We start from the raw sequence: 21,149 nt of genomic DNA, 5'->3' as shown, positions 1-21,149 counted from the left end.
TTTTTTATTTATCACCAAATGTCTGTTTCAAAACGGCATCATTAACGTTTCAAATTTATAAAGACTAAAATGTATCAAGACAATAATATGCGTATCATGTCCTTATAAATTCGTTCTCAAGTATTTTCGAAAATTTGCAATAATATTTTCATTATAACAAGAGCGTTATGTTCGTTTTGATAATTTCTTACAGTGTCAGAGTTCACAAATATCCAGTACTTGAAAACGAAACGCCAGATGCCGTTAAATTTCTTAGGATTTCAGTAGTATTTGGAACTCTACAAATATAAACTCGCTGTTGTCGTTCAATCTTTCCACTAGAACTATAAAATTGTAATTTTAGCACTAGGTGACAACAAAGTGCTTTACAATTACGTCTGTTAAAGGCTGTAACTATAATGCCCTCATGAATTATGAAAATTCAATAATAAGACCTTGAAATATGTTTGAAGTAGATAAAATTATTTTCCGATGAAACCAAAAAATGCCATACGTCTGCAGTTTTGGTGCCACTTGTTTGCAAAGTAAACAAATTGTTATGTCGACGTTTAATTGTTTTAACTTAATTTATTGCAACGTTCGTGCAACTGCGCCCTGCTATCTAGTTCAAACAGTTTCTTGTAATTGATGATAGATAATAAATTTCTATGATGACGCAACATTTTTTGAAAAGTAGATCGAATGAGAAATGGTTCTGAAAATATTTAAGTAATAGCTTCAGATAGATTTTTACGAATTTAATGTCATATTTAGTGTTCCTAAATGTCCCATTCCACTTTGTCAGCAACCCAATAATTCTTGCATGCTGTAAAAAAAAGCATTCTTAAATCCCAATAAATTGGCTGATTTGTTGAACCAGAAAAGTCGAAATTGTGGTAAATATATTTTAAAAATCTTTTTGGCGCATATATTGAACAGCTTATAAAAAACTCCAAATATTTGAAACTTACTAATTGTGAAATTAAAATCAACGATGAGTCTAAGAACGTGAGAATTATTTATATTTTTAACTTAATTTTTACTTTATATCAACTTGTTTTTATATAAGGAAAATTGGAACAATAATTTGACGGAAATAATATTAATTTATTTTACTTCATTAGTTTTCCTGTATGATAAACTAACTTGATTATCATCACGCTCAAAGCAGAACAAATGCATGTAAAATACGCTGTTTATTCTCATAAAAAAGAACGTGAATTAATGGCTTAATTTAGAAGGGAAATGTAATGGAACAAAATAAAAATAATACATACTGATTACTTCATTAGTGTTTTTAAGCCAGATATGTGTGGCATACTATGAGTTCCTGTACACAAACAAATATGAATGGTGTAATAACGTATGTTGCTTCTAAATTTAATTTTGACAATTATGTTTATCGATATCAATATATTGTTATGTTTGATGTGTTTGACGTTTAGAGCATAAAAAATATTTATTTAATTGAATGTTGGCATAATTTATACGAAGTTAATAGATTCATGGGAAGGTTTTCGAGTTCTTTATCTGAAGTGATAACAAAGATAAATGATGTTATATTATGACATATCTTCTTTGAACAATAAATATAACCACAACACAGTCGGTTTTGCAAAAAATATTGGAGTATATAATGCTGCTTAAATTAAACTTATAAAGAGTAATAGATACCCTATGCATTTTAAATACTTACTATATATATATCTCGTAAATACTTATATTATTAATATAAAATAAACAAAGGAAAGGTAAGGGTGAAAGTAGATTCAAAATAAAATATTAGGTATTACGCATAGTGAAACCACTGAAAAAAGACGAAGACTTTATATAAATCAATGCAATCATTCGAATTGTTTTTAACCATTCTTTTTTATTTTGATGTATCCCAAATAAATTACATCCAATAAAAACATTTTGATGGTAATTGTTAAAAATAATGTCAATTATCGTCATCTAAAAATACGACGTTTATCAATTGAACATTATTTTACTTTTGCAGAGAGTAGTTATGTCTAAACTAGATTCAAATGCTACTTCATTAGCATTTTATCTGAATACTCATAGGCTATACCTAACAAAGTTCAAAATTAATTTTTTTGAATTCCCCTTTCGCCTTTGACGATTGTGAAAATATCAAAACAAATACCCTTTCTTTAGACATCGATCTTTTAATTGATTGCATGGAAATTACCAGAGCTAACTTTCGTTCGTATTCAAATTTTTTATGTGAATATTTTCATTGAAATAAATCACTGTAAAGATTTAATAATGAAAAAAAAACAATACCTGAAATAAATTTAAAGTGAAAGACATTCAATTAAAACGTTCCATCACAAAACAGGTCAAAGAGAACTTTAACCTGTATAATTTTAAACACATGTTTAAATCTCCATTTCGTTTAGCAACAAATGGAATTACCAACTGAATGAGATTAAAAAGTTTGTTTAAATGTAATTGATACATTTCCTAAAATATGATTTTTAGCAGTGCACTAATTTCAACTAGTTTAATAAACTTATAATATTTGAAGTCACTCAATACAGTCACGATAACATTATTCAGTTTTTCAATTCTTGGTGACATGTTACGTTATTCGATTTTATTTAGTATGATTTTTAAACGAAACTGGCGTCGTTAATTTTAATATTTTTGAGATAACCCCATTAAAATGTTTGTAATAGATGAAATTGTTTTTCCATACTCAAGTATGGAACGGAAAGGAATGTCCTATGTCTGCAGTTTCGGCGCCCTTGTTTGGACTGTAAACGCATATAGTGTTGTCAACGTTTAATCGTTTCAACCTAATTTATTACAACGGTGCCTTTGTAGTCTCACAATTTGTTATCGCTGGATATAACATAACGTGTGGTGACGAAATTATTTTTTAATCTATTGAACTCAAAGTGAATCAAATAAGATAATGAAACGAGAAATATAATAATAATAGCTCTCATGGAAATATCATTCTTAATATACTGGAAGTTAGACAACTAGTAGTAATGAAACCATATGTAATGTTTTCGGTATAAGATTGAATAGGCAACGAGTATTGTTAGGTTTTCGTCATTTTTGAAAGACATTTAGAAATAGTTTAATTTTTGTAATTGGATGAATCTATTACTACTTGGCTATAAAAAAAAAAATTTGTAAAATAGATGATGAAATGATTTAAAATGTAACAAATATTAAAAGAAAGTTATAAAAAAATATTCAGTGTTAAAATGAGGTGTACATATATATATATATATATTTTTGGTTCTCAATTTTGGAAATAAGATGCAAGTAAACGCAATTCTTGTTAACGAAAATCCAACAATCGATATCTCAAACGTTTATCGTAAATATAATTTTCATTGTCTATGTTTTTTTTTTGAAAAAGCCATGAAATGCAGATTAGGTTTTTGTGTTTTACCTAGACGTATCAGGGTGTTGCAGTGGCTTTGCGAAAAAAGTACATGTCATGAATCCAAAAAAAAGCTTCTACGAGTCGGTGATTTTTAATGTCAAAAGTACGAGCCACACAATTTCTGGTCAGATATTTTTATAATTCTCAATTTATCACCAAGTGTCTGTTTCAAAACGGCATCATTCACGTTTCGAAATTATAAAGACTAAAATGTATCAAGACAATTATGCGTATCATGTCCCTATAAATTCGTATTACCAAGTATTTTCGAAAATTTGGAATTATATTTACATTATAACAAGAGCGTTATGCTCGTTTTGATAATTTCTTACAGTGTCAGAGTTCAAAAATATCCAGTACTTGAAAACGAAACGCCAGATGCCGTTAATTTTTGTTAGGATTTCAGGAGTATTTGGAACTCTACAAATATAAACTCGCTGTTGTCGTTCAATCTTTCCACTAGAACTATAAAAATGTAATTTCAGCACTAGGTGACAACAAAGTGCTATTCAATTACGTTTGTTATAGGCTGTAACTATAATGACCTCATGACTTATGAAAAATCGAAAATAAGTCCTTGAAATATGTTTGAAGTAGATAAAATTATTTTCCGATGAAACAAAAAAATGCCATACGTCTGCAGTTTTGACGCCACTTGTTTGCAGAGTAAACAAATTTTTATGTCGACGTTTAATTGTTTTAACTTAATTTATTGCAACGTTTGTGAAACTAAGCCCTGCTTTCTAGTTCTAATAGATTCTTGTAAATTATGATAGATAATAAATTGGTATGATGACGCAACATTTTTTAAAAAGTAGATCGAATGAGAAATGGTTCTGAAAATATTCAAGTAATAGCTTCAAATAGATTTGTACAAATTTAATGTCTTATTTAGTGTTCCTAAATGTCTAATTTCATCTTGTCAGCAACCCAATAATTCTTGCATGCTGTAAAGAAAAATTCTAAAATCCCAATGAATTGGCTGATTTGGTTAGCCAAAAAAGTCGAAACTGCGGTAAATATATTTCATAAATCTTTTTGGCGCATATAATGAACAGCTTATAAAAAACTCCAAATATTTGAAATATACTAATTAGGCTTCCCGCTGCTTGTCAGCAGGGAACCTATTGTATTCCTGTTTTCCTGTTTTTATTATTTATTATTATTTATTCATTATTATTTATTTATTATTATTAATATTTATTTTTATTATTTTTTTTTCAAATTGCTCCTACAAACTTGAAATTCACCTCAAATGTGCAGAAGTTCTCAGCTAGCAATAAAATGTAAATTTTATGCATGACTGACCACACTTTCACGCTCCAGTGAGCAAAACGCGTCTTCAGTTTTTTTGCGATTTCTCAAAATTGATACATGCTATTGGGTTGAAATTCATAACAATGATTAATGGACATGTTCCGGATACGATATGTCAAGGATACGCATGAGTGACCTCGGCGATACGCTCCAGTGAGCAATATAGTATTTTACATTTTCATCTTCTTCTCGAGAACGACACTACTTAGAGACTTGAAATTTATATCACATGCAGATAATACGTCCCCCATCATAAATTGCAAATTTTATGCATGACTGACCAAGCTTTCACGCTCCAGTGAACAAAACGCGTTTTCAGCTTTTTTGCGATTTCTCAAAATTGATACATGCTATTGGGTTGAAATTCATAACAATGATTAATGGACATGTTCCGGATACGACATATCAAGGATACGCATGAGTGACCTCGGCGATACGCTCCAGTGAGCAATATAGGATTTTACATTTTCATCTTCTTCTCGAGAACGACACTACTTAGAGACTTGAAATTTACATCACATGCAGATAATAAGTCCCCCATCGTAAACTGCAAATTTTATGCATGACTGACCACGCTTTCACGCTCCCGTGAGCAAAACGCGTCTTCAGCTTTTTTACGCGGGAAGCCTGTTAAAGCTGCACGCAGCTCTAGTTTTGTAATTAAAATCAACGATGAGTCTAAGAACGTGAGAATTATTTATATTTATACCTAATTTTTACTTTATATCAACTTGTTTTTATATAAGGAAAATTAGAACAAAAATTTAACAGAAATAATATTAATTTATTTTACATAGTTTTCCTATATGATAACTTGATTATCATCACACTCAAAGCAGAACAAAGGCATGTAAAATACGCTGTTTATTCTTATAAAAAAGAACGTGAATTAATGGCTTAATTTAGAAGGGAAATGTAATGGAACAAAATAAAAATAATGCATACTAATTACCTCATTAGTGTTTTTAAGCCAGATATGTATTAAATTTTGTGGCTTTAAGCGTTTTAGCGGGGTTAAACAAATTTTAATGGTGTAAAAACGTATATTGCTTCTAAATTTAATTTTGACGATTATGTTTATCGATATCAATATATTGTTATGTTTGATGTGTTTGAAGTTTAATGCATAAAAAATAATTATTTAATTGAATGTTGTCATAATTTATACGAAATTAATAGATTCATGGGAAGGTTTTCAAGTCTGAATTGATAACGAAGATTAATGATGTTATATTATGATATTTCTTCTTTGAATTATAAATTCACCCACAACACAGTCGGTTTTGCTTGTATTAGTAGTACTTTTAAATAAATATTGAAGTGGATATTGCTTCTTAAATTAAATCTATAAAGAGGTATAGATATCCTGTGCATTTTAAATACTTACTATATATATTTCGTGAATACTTATATTATTAATATAAAATAAACAAGGGAAAGGTAAGGGTGAAGGATGGAAGTAGATTCAAAATAAAATATTAGGTATTACGCATAGTGAAACTACTAAAAAAAAAACGAAGACTTTATATAAATCCATGCAATCATTCAAATTGTTTTCATCCATTTTTTTTGATGTATCCCAAATAAATTACACCCAATAAAAACATCTTGATGGTAATTGTTAACAATAATGTTAAATATCGTTATCTAAAAATGCGACGTTTTTTACTTGAACTTCATTTTACCTTTGCAGAGAGTAGTTATGTATAAACTAGGTTCAAATGATACTTCATTAGGATTTTATCTGAATACTCATAGGCTATACCTAACAAAGTTCAAAATTAATTTTTTTTAATACCCCTATCGCCTTTGACGATTGTGAAAATATCAAACCAAATACCCTTTCTTTAGACATCGATCTTTTAATTGATTGCATGGAAATTACCAATGATTGAAAACTTTCGTTCGTATTCAAATTTTTTATGTGAATATTTTCATTGACTTAAATCACTGTAAAGATTTATTGAAAAAAATCTAACAGAAATAAATTTAAATAGAAAGACATTCAATTAAAAACGTTTCATCACAAAACAGGTCAACAAGAACTTTAACCTGTAAAATTTTATACACATGTTTGAATCTCCATTTCGTTAAGCAACAAATGAAATTACCAACTGGATGAGAAAAAAAAGTTTGTTTAAATGTAATTGATACATTTCCTAAAGTTTGATTCGTAGCAGTGCAAAAATCTCAACCAGTTTAATATACTTAAAATATTTGAAATCACTCAATACAGTCACGATATCATTATTCAGTTTTTCAATTCTTGGTGACATGTTACACTATTCGATTTTATTTATTATGATTTTAAACGAAACTGGCGTCGTTAATTATAATAACTTGGATATAAGACCTTCAAATGTTTGTAATAGATAAAATTGTTTTTCCATACTCAAGTTTGGAACGGAAAAGAATGTCATATGTCTGCAGTTTCAGCGCCCTTGTTTGGACTGTAAACGCCTATAGTTATGTCAACGTTTAATCCTTTCAACCTAATTTATTATAACGGTCCCTTTGCAGTCTCACAATTTGTTATCTCTAGATATAACATAACGTGTGGTGACGAAATCATTTTTTAATCTATTGAACTTAAAGTGAATCGAATAAGAAAATGAAACGATAAATATAAGAATAATATGGCTCTCATGAATATATCATTCTTAATATACTGGAAGTTCGACAACTATTAGTAATGAAACCATATGTAGTGTTTTCGGTTTAAGATTGAATAGGCAACACGTAGTGTCAGGTTTTCGTCATTTTTAAAAGACATTCAGACATAGTTTAATTTTGTAATAGGATGACTTTATTACCACTTGGCTATATAAAAAAAACATTTGTAAAGTATTTGAAGAAATGATTAAAAATGTAACAAATATTAAAAGGAACTTATAAAAAAATATTCACTGTTAAAATGAGGTGTACATATATATATATATATATATATATCGATCCAACAATCGATATCTTAATACTTTTATCGTAAATATAATTTCTATTGTCTATGTTTTTTTGCAAAAGCCATGAAATGCGGATTAGTTTTTTTTTGTTTTACCTAGACGTTGCAGGGTGTTGCAGTTTCGAAATGAATTCAATATCACCCTGTTTTCCAACTTTAGAAAAGCATATACATCTTCGTCTGAAATGTGTTTATATTAAACGTATTTTTAAAATTCTATATTATCTCATTTAATGCAAAAAGAAACAATCTGAAATTAGATACAAACTAAATATCTAAATAGTAAAAGACTCATAGATCATTGGACTTTGTATGATTCAATTTCTGTTTGGAAATCTGGGACGCTTTGCACAAAGATTATAATCTATTTATAATATGTTCCAAATCACATCATAGGCATAGTGGACAAGACCTGCGTAAATACCTACGTTTGAGTGCTTAAACCAGCAACAACTCCAATCACACTTCACCACTGATATGTATGTACATTGGAACGGATTCACAAGCTTCCATCACATAAACTCAATTTATTGAAACTTAGTCGACGCGGATTCACGGCCGGGTAGTTCAATTTCAACTATTACTTGGTTTCTACACTCTAAGAAATGTTCGGTAAATTTTACCGTCATTTTAGGGGTAAAAAATTAAAAAATGAGGTCGGTAAACTGATTCACCGACAAATGTCGGTAATAATCACCGACATTGGAGGCGTGGCGTTAGTCAATGTTGCGCGCGCACATTGGTTGAGGATAGCAGCCTATCAGAAGCTATATTTCAAACGCGTAATTAATCACGCGCGTTTTTTTTGTTGCTTCACTCCTTAATTTGTCCGTTTGATTTGACATTTGATGAATTCCAGACTTTTGGACTTCGATATTTGGTCGGCCGACAATTATATCTTGGTCGCTTTTGTTATTACTGCAGTACTACGTTGGCAGTATTTCTGTAAGGCAATGCATCTTAGATTCAATAATGTCAGTGTAGGTGTCGTGTTGTTTAATGCTGGTTATTAATGTATTGTTCAGTGTGATTATAGCAGTACGGTATGGGACAGTCGGGAAGTAGGGTAAGATCTACCGTACCAATAACTGAATTAATATATATATATATTTGAATACATACTGGCTATAACAGTACAGCAGTATACGGTACTGGTATAAGGTTGGTTGGACTAGCTTACATCAGTAAATCCGCAGATCCATGTTACGCCTGGCGATATTTAACACAGCCAGAGCTTGATTCGTATTTCCGAATCTGAATTTTTATTGTCAGTAGACTGGCAAATGTTAAAATGGCAATACAATATCTGAATATGCCCTCTTCACAGCTCTAGACTTTGAAATGTTAGCATCTAATTACTGAATCAAGATAAACCGTCAAATTATCAACAGCTTTATGATGATCGCAAACCTGGACTACGTGCAGGCTGGACTACAGGAAACACATGAACAGGCAGACAGGGAGAGAGGTGACGTTGCTCTACACCCCAAAACCGTGGCTTGAAGAATATGGCATTAAAATAAACAGGTATCAATTAATTATATACTCATATAATTACATACTGATTCAGTGATTGAAAATCATCTACAGACAGACAGATTTGTATTTGATTATGATATTTTAAATTATTGATTCTAGGACTAATTCAGAACAGTTTCATTTTAAAAAGAGCAATTTTAGGCAATTCACATTTATCTGACATAAAAACACTAGATTTCCTTTTAACTTATGACACTATGAATAGAAAATTTATCAAAACAATATTTATCTATCTTATTCTGTATATTTACCAGAACCAATTCTGTAAATATAGTTGAATTTCTCTTTTGAATAAGACCGAATTTGAACATAGTCTATTACATATAATGAAGTTGGGGAATGAATACATTTCTTTTTAACAGTGTTTTCTCTTTAGAAACTGAAGAATCTGATTATGCAGGCATGAACAAATTGTCTGCCCCAACCCTGAACTGTGAAAAATTCAATGTCTAAGGCTTCATAATATTTGAGATTCTTACTAACATGTTATTTCAAGGAAGAAGTATTTGAGGTTAGTTATAATGTTAATTTTAAGTTGTTAGAAGAGAACCTTTCTCATCTGCTCTGACAGTAAAATATTAGGAGTGTAATTTTTATCATTTAGGGACTTTTAATTTTATTCCATTTAAATACTATTTCAGGTACCTCTTCCATCTGATCTACAAAGTTTGGTAATACTGGAAAAGTCTGTATCGATTGATTGCCCACAGATTTTTGTCCCTGAACTCCAAGAGGAAAAGAAAATATGAAAGTTTATAGAAAGGTGGGATAGGTGAAAGATGTAATGAATGCTAGTACATGCAATTAAATAATTTCAGATATTTCCAACTTGCAAAAGAATTTGATTGATTGATTGAATACTACAAAATGTTAAATCTTATTCGAAAATTAAGTAATATTTTTAAATTTTGGAGTTGTTTGGGTAAAACTCTTTGTACATTCCATTTCAGATAACTTGAAGATATGGAGAATAAAATACCATGAGTTCGTAAAAGCAGATGGATAATGCAATACAATCAGCATGGGCAACACTAACCCGGAAAGACTCCCCCTCTGCCATAGAATATTCTCTCACAGAGGCTGTCTATAGAGACTTGTTTAAAGTGACTATGTGAACGGATACCCTGCGAGCATAAACTTCTTCAACGAGAAGTTTCTGTCTACCTCGCATTTCTAACTTTTCACTATACAATTTCTCATTTTTCCAAGTTTTATAATTCATTTCACGTTCACTTTTATTTTTTGAATAAACCCTATTTCATACAATAATCTGTGATTTTTACTGATCATATCCTGTAAAATGTAATGCCAGGATATTTACGGTAATTTTTACCGGGTTCTGAATGTAAATTCACCTAATTTGTAATGTAAATTCACAGGCTAGCGTCGGTTAATATTACTACGCATTGCCGGTGAAAATTACCGGAAAGAAATTGTAAGGATTACTAGGGAAATCCTGTAATATTCGCAGGTGATCAACAGCAATTTTACCGAAAATTCTTGTGATATTTACCTTAAAATCGCATTAAAATTTCACAACTACATTCCAGTAATATGTAATGCCAGGCGATTGCCGGTAAATATTTCTTAGAGTGTATAGTATCTGCACTAAAGCCAGGACTAGACACAATCTGCATTAAACTACCAACTATTCAATAAAAAACCAAAAGCGCACCTATTGCACATTTGTATATTCCATTAATTGAACTTCTTTTTCTTAACATTCATAATTTGGTAAGAAGTATACGTTGAATTGTATCTTTTCTTATATATGACAACTTTATATATTTCGTAAGCGCCAGTATCTTATCAAGTAACTTATACATTCTTTTTTATTTATTTCATTTTTTAGTTTTATTTTATGACCGATCCGAGTGAAATATGCATCATATCAGTATTATTAAATTAATCATACATGTATCTGGGGGGTTGCTACCGTATATGCCAACTATAGCATAACTTGTTATAACATATTTGTCAGCTTTTAAGACGTGCATTAAAATCATAATACTACATTTTAAAGAATCATGATTATATGCCAGGCAATTTGCCAGAATGACTGATGTAGTGGCAATAGCGACATGATGTTTCAAATTCAAACAATGTATTTAAAGGGTGCATAGCATAAGTGAAATAAGATACGTGAGATTTATCGTACTCGGGCAACACTGAATAATTAAAAAATGAAATAGTAGGCTGTTGTATTCCCATTTTTTGATAAAAAAAATATTAAATCTTTCAATATTTATGCTGCTATTGAATGTCAATGCAGTTTTACATTTGAATTTGAATCGAGCAAATATTGTTAAATTATTCAACTTGAAATGTCATACCGACTTCACGAGTCAACTCGAATTTCAATTCAAATACAAACGAAGAATAATTTAGTTTGAGCATTGTCGGGTGATTTTCCAAGTAACATATTACATATAAAATGCTATATAATTGTACAGGGTTACTAAATGGGTGTCACATTGTTCAACAAATCGCCGAGTCAAAAACATAACAAGCAAAAACGGCAACCAATAAACTGAGAAATCGTTCATATTTTTCCTATTCTAATTTCACACTCTTTGTCAGTTCAATATTTGTTGCTGGTCCTCAAAGTCATTCTGTTTGGTAATCTGCCGAAGTAAAAAAGTTTGGATTCACCTAAATAAACAACTTGATTAGTTTTTATTTCTTCCTGGCGCACTAAAAATCATCGATGTATGCAAATGACGCCACTTGTCAAAACAGTGGTGATTCGCAATTCAATACTATATTTTATTTCATTTCGATTATGTATATTTTATACAAATTCAACTCTTATTTAAGAGTCAATTCGTGACTATTTTCTAGTTTAATATGTTAGGAATTATTTAATTAACATTTTCAGTAGCTAATGTTTGACTAAATTACTAGTTGTAAAATGAGTATTGTTGATCGAGTTTGGTAATTTCATATGTTTACATTTTTTATAGCATTAATTTATTTTTTCGTAAAATCTTTGTAAATCTATAACATTTTGATCTTACTATAAAATTACTAGAAAATGATTGATTGAATAATTGAGTTCAGATTTTTGTACATGGTAGACAAGCGAGACTTTAGGGAGTTTGGACGGAAATTTTTCGACAACATGAATTTTCCTATTTCTTCATTCTTCAATCTGAAAATTCTTCTTTTAATGTAAAAAATTGGGTTTCGAGGTTGTTTGTGAACATATCTTCCACATATGACACAAAAATGTTATATTTAAATTTAGCATCGTACCCTCCCCCCCCCCCCCTTTTTTTTTTTATTTAATAAACGAACTGCATTTTGCTTTATAATACATAGCAATTTTCATGAATTGAAACGCTTTTAAGGGTTGAATCTCTCAGCTGATACGATATAACGAAGTTTGAGAAATCCCCAACTTAGTCCCCTTCCCCTTTCCTTATGTCAAAATATATTCGATTAAACAAAATAAAGTGTTAGACTAATTAGGGTTGATTGTGTGTAACTTTATAAATCACATATACCAAAATGTAAATATTCGCTATTTGAAAACAAAGTTTGCTTGCAGTATATAATTCTGTTTGTTCAATAAATTCCAGAGCCGCTAACTGTTTGAAAGATTTATTTAGAGACCCATAGTAATGCATTTTACAGAAACACGACTATAATTGGAGAAGGAGAAATGTAAAATATAAGTACACAAAAAGCCTTTTTTTGTATTTTTTTTTTTGATTGTTTTGAAAATTAAAAACTTTATTGTTTTTTCTTTCGAATTTTTTTTTTATATTTGAAGAAATTGTTTTAGCACAGTGGTAGCCCAATTGAGCTCAAAATAAAATCATAGTTATGGCTTAATGATGTTGAATTAAAAATAAATTAGATTCAACCTTCAGAGATAAATGTTTCGCGAACATGTATTGAAATAAAGGCCATTTTGATTTTTAAGCACACCGAATAATGCTATGATTTGTTGTGACCTTATAAACAATTTTTTGTAGTTTCTTATATCTGCATATGCGGTCATCATTAAGCTATACATTCTTGAAAAGTGAATTTCAAAATTTTCGTAATTTTCACAATGCTGCCAATCCAATTCATTTTTGTCTCTCAAATTTCATGATATTTTTTTATATTATTTTTCATGACCATTTAACATAGTAGTTATGGCGAACGTCGATTTGTCTACATACCGCGTTAGAATTGGTCTATTTCGAGGCGGTTGTAGAACTAAAGAGAATCGGGCACCGACTTCAACTTTACAACTCTCGGATTATTCAACGGGACTGTCTTTAGCGATTCTAACAGTCGTGTTTGCATTACTGGCTGTTCACGGAATTGAGAAAAATCCAGGGCCGAGATCGTCGGATCAAAATAGTGTAAATGAAGGATCTCGTGCAGATTCAGAAGGTAGGTTAACTTCATACTTTAAAAATAAATACGCAACACGGAAGTTCAGTTTATATTCAGAAATGCAATATTTGAAATTCTACGAAGATTAGATTAGGTGATATCATCTGCCTTACATTGGAGATCAATGTTGAAAAAATGGCAACTTTTCTGCACAAAATTCTCAATTCTCTTTCGCAAGCCTTGAATAAAGAGCTTAAATGAAGGTCGGACACAACTTACAGTTGTTCTGCTGGAATCCAGTAATCTTTCGAAATGCCACTACCAGTTTATTAGTGATTTTACCTGTTTGGGAGTATGTGGAGCGCTTTCGTCGAAAAAGGTCCATTAAGTAACCTGAAGTTTATTTTTCGTCGTACTGACAATAAAAACAAGACAAACAAACTGAAAAAAATCATAAACAAGCCGTATTTCAGTGTGAAGAACGCCAAAAACCAACATGGCCTACTGGTAATCGAGCAGTGTCACCCAAAATAGCCAAATAATTGGTTATACCATTTCAAAGCAATTTTGCTGGAAATAAATACTTCTTCATAAAATTACTTGTAAGATTAAATAAAACTGTCTAACCAGGAAAACAAACGGTCCGAAGATAAAATAATTTTTACCTCATCTTAATTACAATCTAATCTAATACAATACAAAATACAGATGTTAATTCAGGTAATTCGGCAACCAATACAATGGAAATTTTAAATAATATAAGGAAATTAAATAAAATTGGCAATGATTATGAATTTAAATTGTTTTAAAATTGGAAATCTCATGTCCCCGGCATTAGACTAAAATTCATTATACATAAAAATTAGTACATTTCTAATAAATATTATTTCACATATAAATATATCTATTTGCATTAAATAATGAATACTTTTTCAGCGTCTGCCATCACCGAACTTGACAATGCTTTCTACGAGACAATAGACAAGTTTTCACTGCAACAATTCAAAATATTTGCTCAATCAAAAAATGGCCTCGTCCTCAGTTATCGAGAAATTTCTGATATCACGGATCATAGCACAGAATTAGTGGATGAACAGAAATATGCTGTTCTAACCCTCTGGAAAGAAAAAAATGGTTAGATGAGCATTATTTAAATATATGAGATCTTTTCTTGTAAAGTTTGATATTTCATTCTCTTCATTAACATTTGTATTACATATATTTAATAAACCTATCCCAATGCGAGTGGGATCTAATACTATCTAACGCTCCCGTAGTATGTGCACCAAGATGGCGCACCACCTGATATTTGTAACCTGGTATAAAAATGTTCAGATTGTTCAGATGTTCAGATTGTGCGCCATCTTGCTGCACATACAATTATTGCTTGGTCATCTTACCCCATAAATTATATATTATATTATTTTTATCATATTATATTCGTGAACTATATGCGATCATTTCATTCAAATGAATACAGGAAAAAACGGAACCGCGGGAAGAATAAGAGAAGTTGTTAACAATTTTATTGGGCTCGAGGCAAGCAAAGATGCCATTCAAGATTTTGAACCAGGTATAGAAAAAACGATTTGCATTCATTACAACTCGTGGATGTAGAGTTGAAACTAAGTATCCATTACAATCTAACTTTTACAAACTATGTTTATATTTGTCTATTATGACAGTAAATGAGACAAAATATTCAACACTGAAAAACCTCTAATAGCATACCAGATAACATCACGTGATCGCCAGAAAAAAAATCTTTTTAATATTAGATTCATTAACGTTATTGATATCAATAAAACGTTGTACAAAACCAAGAGTGGCCAAAACAACACAAAAGCAAGGCAAAATTCAGAACCAATCATTGCGTCAAAAATTCATTAAGACGAATTTAAGTTATCATATTGATACATTTCAGGTGCAAGATTTGAAGATGTTTTCCTCGAATTACCAAGAAGGTTCCTAAACATAGCTGATTTCAAACGTTTCGCCTTATCGAAAAATGGGTTGTCTTTAAGCTTGAGCGATGTTACCTCAATTGAAGACGATACAAAATATTCGCTTGACCAAATGCTTAACATGCTTTGGTTGTGGAAAGAAAACGCTGGTAGGAATTTCAGAAAGTAAAGATGTTGGCGTATATTAAAACTTATTGTAATGCTTTTATATCAGCTGAACGTTGCTCAAATGCGTTAAAATCACGCACTCGATTGAGTGTTCAGAGTCTAAACAAACAAATGATGTAAATTTGAGTTTTTTTGTTTATTAGAAGAAGTTCTCTCCTACGAATAACTGATTTGACGTGAATGAATGGTAAAAGCAAATGTCGAAGCAATATAATATTATTAAAATTAATGCTTGTTACGAATAATGTGATGGTGTGACAGCATGTTTATAATGAAGCATTGTTCTTTTTACGTTTAATACTAAAAATATTTTATTTTTTTGGATCTACAGTATTTATGTCGACCGAATCAGTTGTTCCGATTTTAACCAGATTGTTACATTAGCAGCATGTTTGGCGGAACTAATGAATTTGTTTACTTATTTAGTTAATTCCGCATCAACGACGCTTATCATGGGAATACTCGATAACTATAAAAAAAATCAACATCCACATTCGGACATCCAAGGTGCATATTTATTTAATACTTTTTCTTGAATAAACTTATAACACTGTCTCGGAAAAGATGAAATGAGCAAAATGTAAAATACTAAATGTACATGCAGTCAAGAAAACTTCTAATGCTAAAAATTATACTGACTCTGAAAATATCGGATTTTTAGACGAAAGAATTGAAGACGTTTTTCTCGAAATTATCGAAACGATTCACAAACTATCCGAGTTCAGAAAATTCGCACGATCTAGCAGTGGATTATCACTGAATAGCGGCGATGTTACCATGATTGAGCAAGATTCAAAATCTTCCTTTGACAAAAAGCTTAGCATGCTTCGACTGTGGAAGCAAAATGCTGGTGAGTGCTTGAATTATTTTTTTTATACGACGAGTTTTCACGCTTTTTGCGCCGAACCAGGCTTTGTGCAAGCATCCACGATATATAATATTATATTACTATTATTTGTGAGAAACGGAATATTTGGTCAGTTTTGCCTACTATGTTATTTTATATATCTTTAAGACAGGAATGTCAAACTCGCGGCGACACATATAGATGTGAACAACTGTTTTCATTTCTAAAATTAATCAAATACTCTCAACGATTGGTTGAGTTGGTACTGTGAAACCATTTCAGCCTGATATTAGTAATCTGGTTTCCCAAAAGAGAAGCCAAACGTCAGGACAAATATAATAAAAAACATCAAGTTATTCTGTTTTCTTTGTGAATTTTAGGTCCATATATTAAGATTAAGTCATTTTTGTATATGTAAAATTCTGTTCTTATCAAAAGTTTGTTCAAAAATGCTTTTGATGGTTGTATATAAAGTTTTACGATTTTTCGTAATAAATACAGTAAGTTCTAATATATAATAGTGGAATGCAAGAAATTAATATTTAAATGGCATTTGAAATTTGAAAAAAAAATAATAAAACTTTATTCGGTTGTTTAATTACATAATAATATATATCACAAACTACACCTATCTAAAAATATGCATGAAGTATACATTATCAAAAACTGTTTGCGGTCTTGGCACAATTCCTAAAATGCAATGCGGCCCTCAAATACTCAGGAGTTTCATAACCTTGCTTGAGGTATAATTCCTCAATTGATTGTTGTTTGCAATTTCTTTTTTCCCTAATCTTCACTTATTTTTAAATTACACATGTAACACTGTTTCATAATAATATGGTTTATTTTAGATAATCTCGTCACGGCAGCAACAATCAGAGATTTAGTTGAACAATACAAAAATGTCATGCGTCAGACAACATACCAAGGTATACAGTAGATTTATACAAAGTGTAACGCTAAAACTATTAATTATATTTAAATACAGTTTGTAAGGAAAACCTATTTAGCCATTAGTTAAATTGTGGATATTCGCATTTGCATTATTTTATGATAACATTCCTTCTATTAAAAATTCAGACTTTTAATAAGAAATTGTTCTACGATCGGAATATATAAAGGGATAGACGCTTTGATTAAAAAGCGTGTATGATATTGTTACAACAGTCACTATCAATGACTCAATCTCGCTTTATTAAATTACGCATTCTTATACAAAGCAGGTGAACAATCCGTACTGCAGCAACCTTTGCAGACAGGAGAAAAAAGCTCAAATGAAGAACACACGTTTGAGTCTTCAGCAGGTTAATTTAATTACGAAAATGACTAAATTGATCAACATAGTATATATTAGTTATTATGACACAAGTCAGTCTAAGACACCTATCACATACTTACATACATGGTGTCTCAAAAGTAAGTATACACTTTCATATTTGATTTGCTCTACAGGTATTGTTTGCGTTTGGGCATCTAACATTGGGCATCTAAAGATGTACTAGGAAATGAGAATTGTTGCAATATCAGAACTGAAAATTTTATTAGAACTAAATAAAAGTCCATAACAAGGAAGTAAATGTGAACAACTTGTAGAAATTGAATTTAAGCTGAAATCTTAACTGATAAAAATCTTAAATATTTATAGAAAATAAAAAAATTAGAAAGAAGAAGAAACAAGAAATAAATGAATTAAAAACAAAAATTTATACAAAAATGTATCAATTCACTGGAACTAAGTTTTTGGCAATATGAGACCTGGTCTAATATGACATATTTTTTACTGATGTTCAATTGTTTACAGAAAAAAAATTTGTCGACAAAGTCAACGATAGCACTCGACAAACAATCGAGTATGATGTTCGGTCAGTATTCGAAGATCTGAATGAATTAGAAGAGGAAGTTCAGCCAAAGCTGACGGTAGCCAATTTCAAAAATCAAACTAGCAGCAAAGCCCTCGGCCAATCTGATAAAATTGAAATAAGTCTTGATCAGTTACACGATGAGTTTAAGGGAACCACTTCTAACCATGTAATGCTATTGGGAGACGCTGGTTCTGGAAAAACAATTTCCGCCAAAAAGTACTCTAAAATGGCCTTGGAGGAAGGATCTAACGTTTTGAAAGATATTCTAATGACATTTTATATCTCTGTTTCCGATCTTCAACAGGAAACGATGTCGACCCCATTTGATCTATTATTCACGCAACAAATCGGCCTACCAATCGAACTTAAGAAAGCCGGTGCACATTGGGTAGAGAAAAATACGGACAAAATTCTCTTAGTTATAGACGGACTTGATCGAGCAGGCGAGGTATTTGGAGGACTCTATCCTAAAATCCGTGATCCAAATATAAATTTGAAAACAAATACTATTTTAGCAAACATTTTATCCGGCTCATTGTATCCAGGCATGAAAATCTTATCAACTTCCCGTTGGAGCACATTTTGGGAATTGGATCCAAAACAAAAACCTTCAAAAGTCGTAATGCTTGAAGGTTTCGACAACAATGATATTCCAAAAATATTATCGAATTTGGTTGTATCTAACGCCAAAGAAGAGGCATTGCAAAATGATATCACGCAAAGCCCAAAAATTATTTCTCTGTGCAAAAATCCAATGTTTCTCATCTACATGGCCAAAGTGCTGAAGCAAACTGGGACAAAAATACCAGAAACAGAGTCCGAAACTATGGTTACCGTTGTAAAATTCTTTTCCGGGTCTGAACACTTCAATGCAGATTTGCAAAAACTAATGAAGCTTGCATTTTCTGGCATTAAAGAAAATACTTACTCGTTTTCAGCGAGCCATGCTGAGAAGCTTGGAGTTGATGTATCGGAACTACGAGGTCTTATAATAACAAAAGCAGAGCCCGAACAATACCAATCGCGCATTGTGAAAATGAATCTAAGTTTTGAGTTTTTACATCAGACTGTGCAAGTAGGTCTTCGTCTTGAAAAAGCATGATTTATGATTAATCACCATTCGGTATCGCATCGCATATTTCTATTTTAATTTATGTGTGTTCGAAAATTAATAGTGCCGCTATGTACAAGCTATAGTAAGATCTTATAACTGAGTTTATACAATGAAATTATTCAAAACTCTGTAGTTTCGCAATAAACTAGGTTGTGTACTCGAAAACTAAAGTAAAGTGTTTACGCACATATTTGAATTTGATAAGAACAATATATCGAGTCTAATGTTATGCTATGCCAAATCACAAACACAATGTCATAGCAATATACGAGTGCCCTTAGAAGTTTTAATAAACGTAAAATGCAAATAAAAACTACTTCATAGTTAGTGTTCAATGTTGGGTTACTCCTCGTGACTGATATATTGCCAATAGGAATAAAATATATAAAAAAAATAATAGATTGGAAGTACTTTGAAATTGTAATAGATCTTGTTTAGTGGTTTTTAAGAATTTTAAATATTTTTGATATCAATCATTTTCTATCCGACAAAGAGTCAGTCCCTTCTGCTACGAAAAATATTAAATTTGAGATTGAGAATTGCTATGTGCAAACTGTATAAAATCGTGTTAAATATTGACTTAAAATTGGTCGACTCATTTAAAATGATTTTGCGAAAAGGATTGACATAACAATAATTCATATCCAATATCCCACTTTCGACTTTATAACTTTGAACATTTACATGGGTAAATTTGTTTTCCGCTGAAAAAATAACGTCAAATCATGTGCCCTCATGATAAACATAGTTTAATGTTGTTGGTATTGAAATGTTGATCGTGACCACATATTCCTAACCAATCAATTTAACCTATTACAAAAAAAATTTGGAACATTAGTATATAAAAGCAGCATTAAACTTAATTAATACTTTTTTATGAGTACTGTAGACTTCATTTTCACTTGCAGGAATTATTAGCCGCTTTTGAGCTGTTCAATATGAAAAAAGGGCAATTTGTTAAATTTGTCTCCGTCGAACTTAACAAACCTCATTGGCATGCTACGCGTAAATTCTTATATGGAATTGTCTTGAACCCAATAACAAGAAAACTTGCAAATAAATATGTGAAAGGTAAGTTTTCTTTTCGATTTGTTTAGATATACACAGTTTTATTACATTGATTGCATATCAAGTGCTCTATCTATGACATTGTTACTAGCGATAATTTAGTTTTATCAAACATTATTTTCAAATATAAAACTCTAGTTTAGGATGGAACATAGAAAATAATTCTTAAATAAACGAAATGAAACTGCTATTTTCAGAAAAAAACATCAGTTTACTTCAATGCGTACAATCTCTCGAGTTCCAACTCCAGTCGTTTCCCAGCAGCGGAACAATCTCAGACATGGAACATGTGTCTCTTCTGCATGAATGTGGGCCTGATGTCATCTTTAAATTCAAACATTTAATCAAAGGATTTGAGATTTCACAGGATACTAAGGAATTCAAGCCTTTAAAGCCGGGAGAAGATTACATCCTGGCACACGTTTCCAATATGTGTCTTCCATTAGAATTCATCAGTGTTAACACGATCGAGATAAATTCAAATATATTACAACTGATATACGATTCCTCTAAGTCGGTTAATGTGATGAAGGTAAAAAAAATTGTAACCTAACTAAATATCACTGAAAATGATTCCCTACTAACAATGCC

The 21,149-nt window shown here is 30.8% G+C and overlaps 1 protein-coding gene and 1 long non-coding RNA gene across 3 annotated transcripts; both read left to right on the top strand.

The window, feature by feature from the left end:
* The first annotated feature begins 8,786 nt into the window (after positions 1-8,786).
* LOC120335944 (uncharacterized) lies at positions 8,787-10,472 on the top strand. 2 transcript variants are annotated; one of them, XR_013474363.1, is made up of 4 exons: positions 8,787-9,191; positions 9,580-9,714; positions 9,845-9,975; positions 10,154-10,472. It is a non-coding gene; the product is annotated as an uncharacterized LOC120335944 (long non-coding RNA). The 2 variants fall into 2 exon arrangements; XR_013474362.1 differs by having other exon boundaries at positions 8,792-9,191; positions 9,845-9,966.
* Positions 10,473-13,348: 2,876 nt separating this feature from the next.
* LOC144431241 (uncharacterized) lies at positions 13,349-21,111 on the top strand. The gene is made up of 11 exons (XM_078119089.1): positions 13,349-13,592; positions 14,472-14,669; positions 15,016-15,108; positions 15,460-15,648; positions 16,094-16,174; positions 16,329-16,517; positions 17,366-17,443; positions 17,738-17,818; positions 18,316-19,451; positions 20,399-20,561; positions 20,756-21,111. The coding sequence occupies exons 1-11, from the start codon at positions 13,349-13,351 to the stop codon at positions 21,109-21,111; spliced, it is 2,808 nt and encodes a 935-aa protein (XP_077975215.1).
* Positions 21,112-21,149: the final 38 nt, after the last annotated feature.

This window comes from Styela clava, chromosome 2 (assembly GCF_964204865.1).
Source record: "Styela clava chromosome 2, kaStyClav1.hap1.2, whole genome shotgun sequence".
NCBI classification, from domain to species: Eukaryota; Metazoa; Chordata; class Ascidiacea; order Stolidobranchia; family Styelidae; genus Styela; species Styela clava.
This window is presented reverse-complemented; position numbering and strand designations above follow the sequence as displayed.

What these genes read in the sequence shown, in the direction of transcription:
- LOC144431241 (XM_078119089.1), top strand. Translation starts at nt 13,349, where the DNA reads ATGGCGAACGTCGATTTGTCTACATACCGCGTTAGAATTGGTCTATTT. An exon ending in TCCACATTCGGACATCCAAG is followed by an intron (nt 16,175 to 16,328) that starts GTGCATATTTAT and finishes TCGGATTTTTAG; the next exon opens with ACGAAAGAATTGAAGACGTT. An exon ending in TTTTACATCAGACTGTGCAA is followed by an intron (nt 19,452 to 20,398) that starts GTAGGTCTTCGT and finishes TTTCACTTGCAG; the next exon opens with GAATTATTAGCCGCTTTTGA.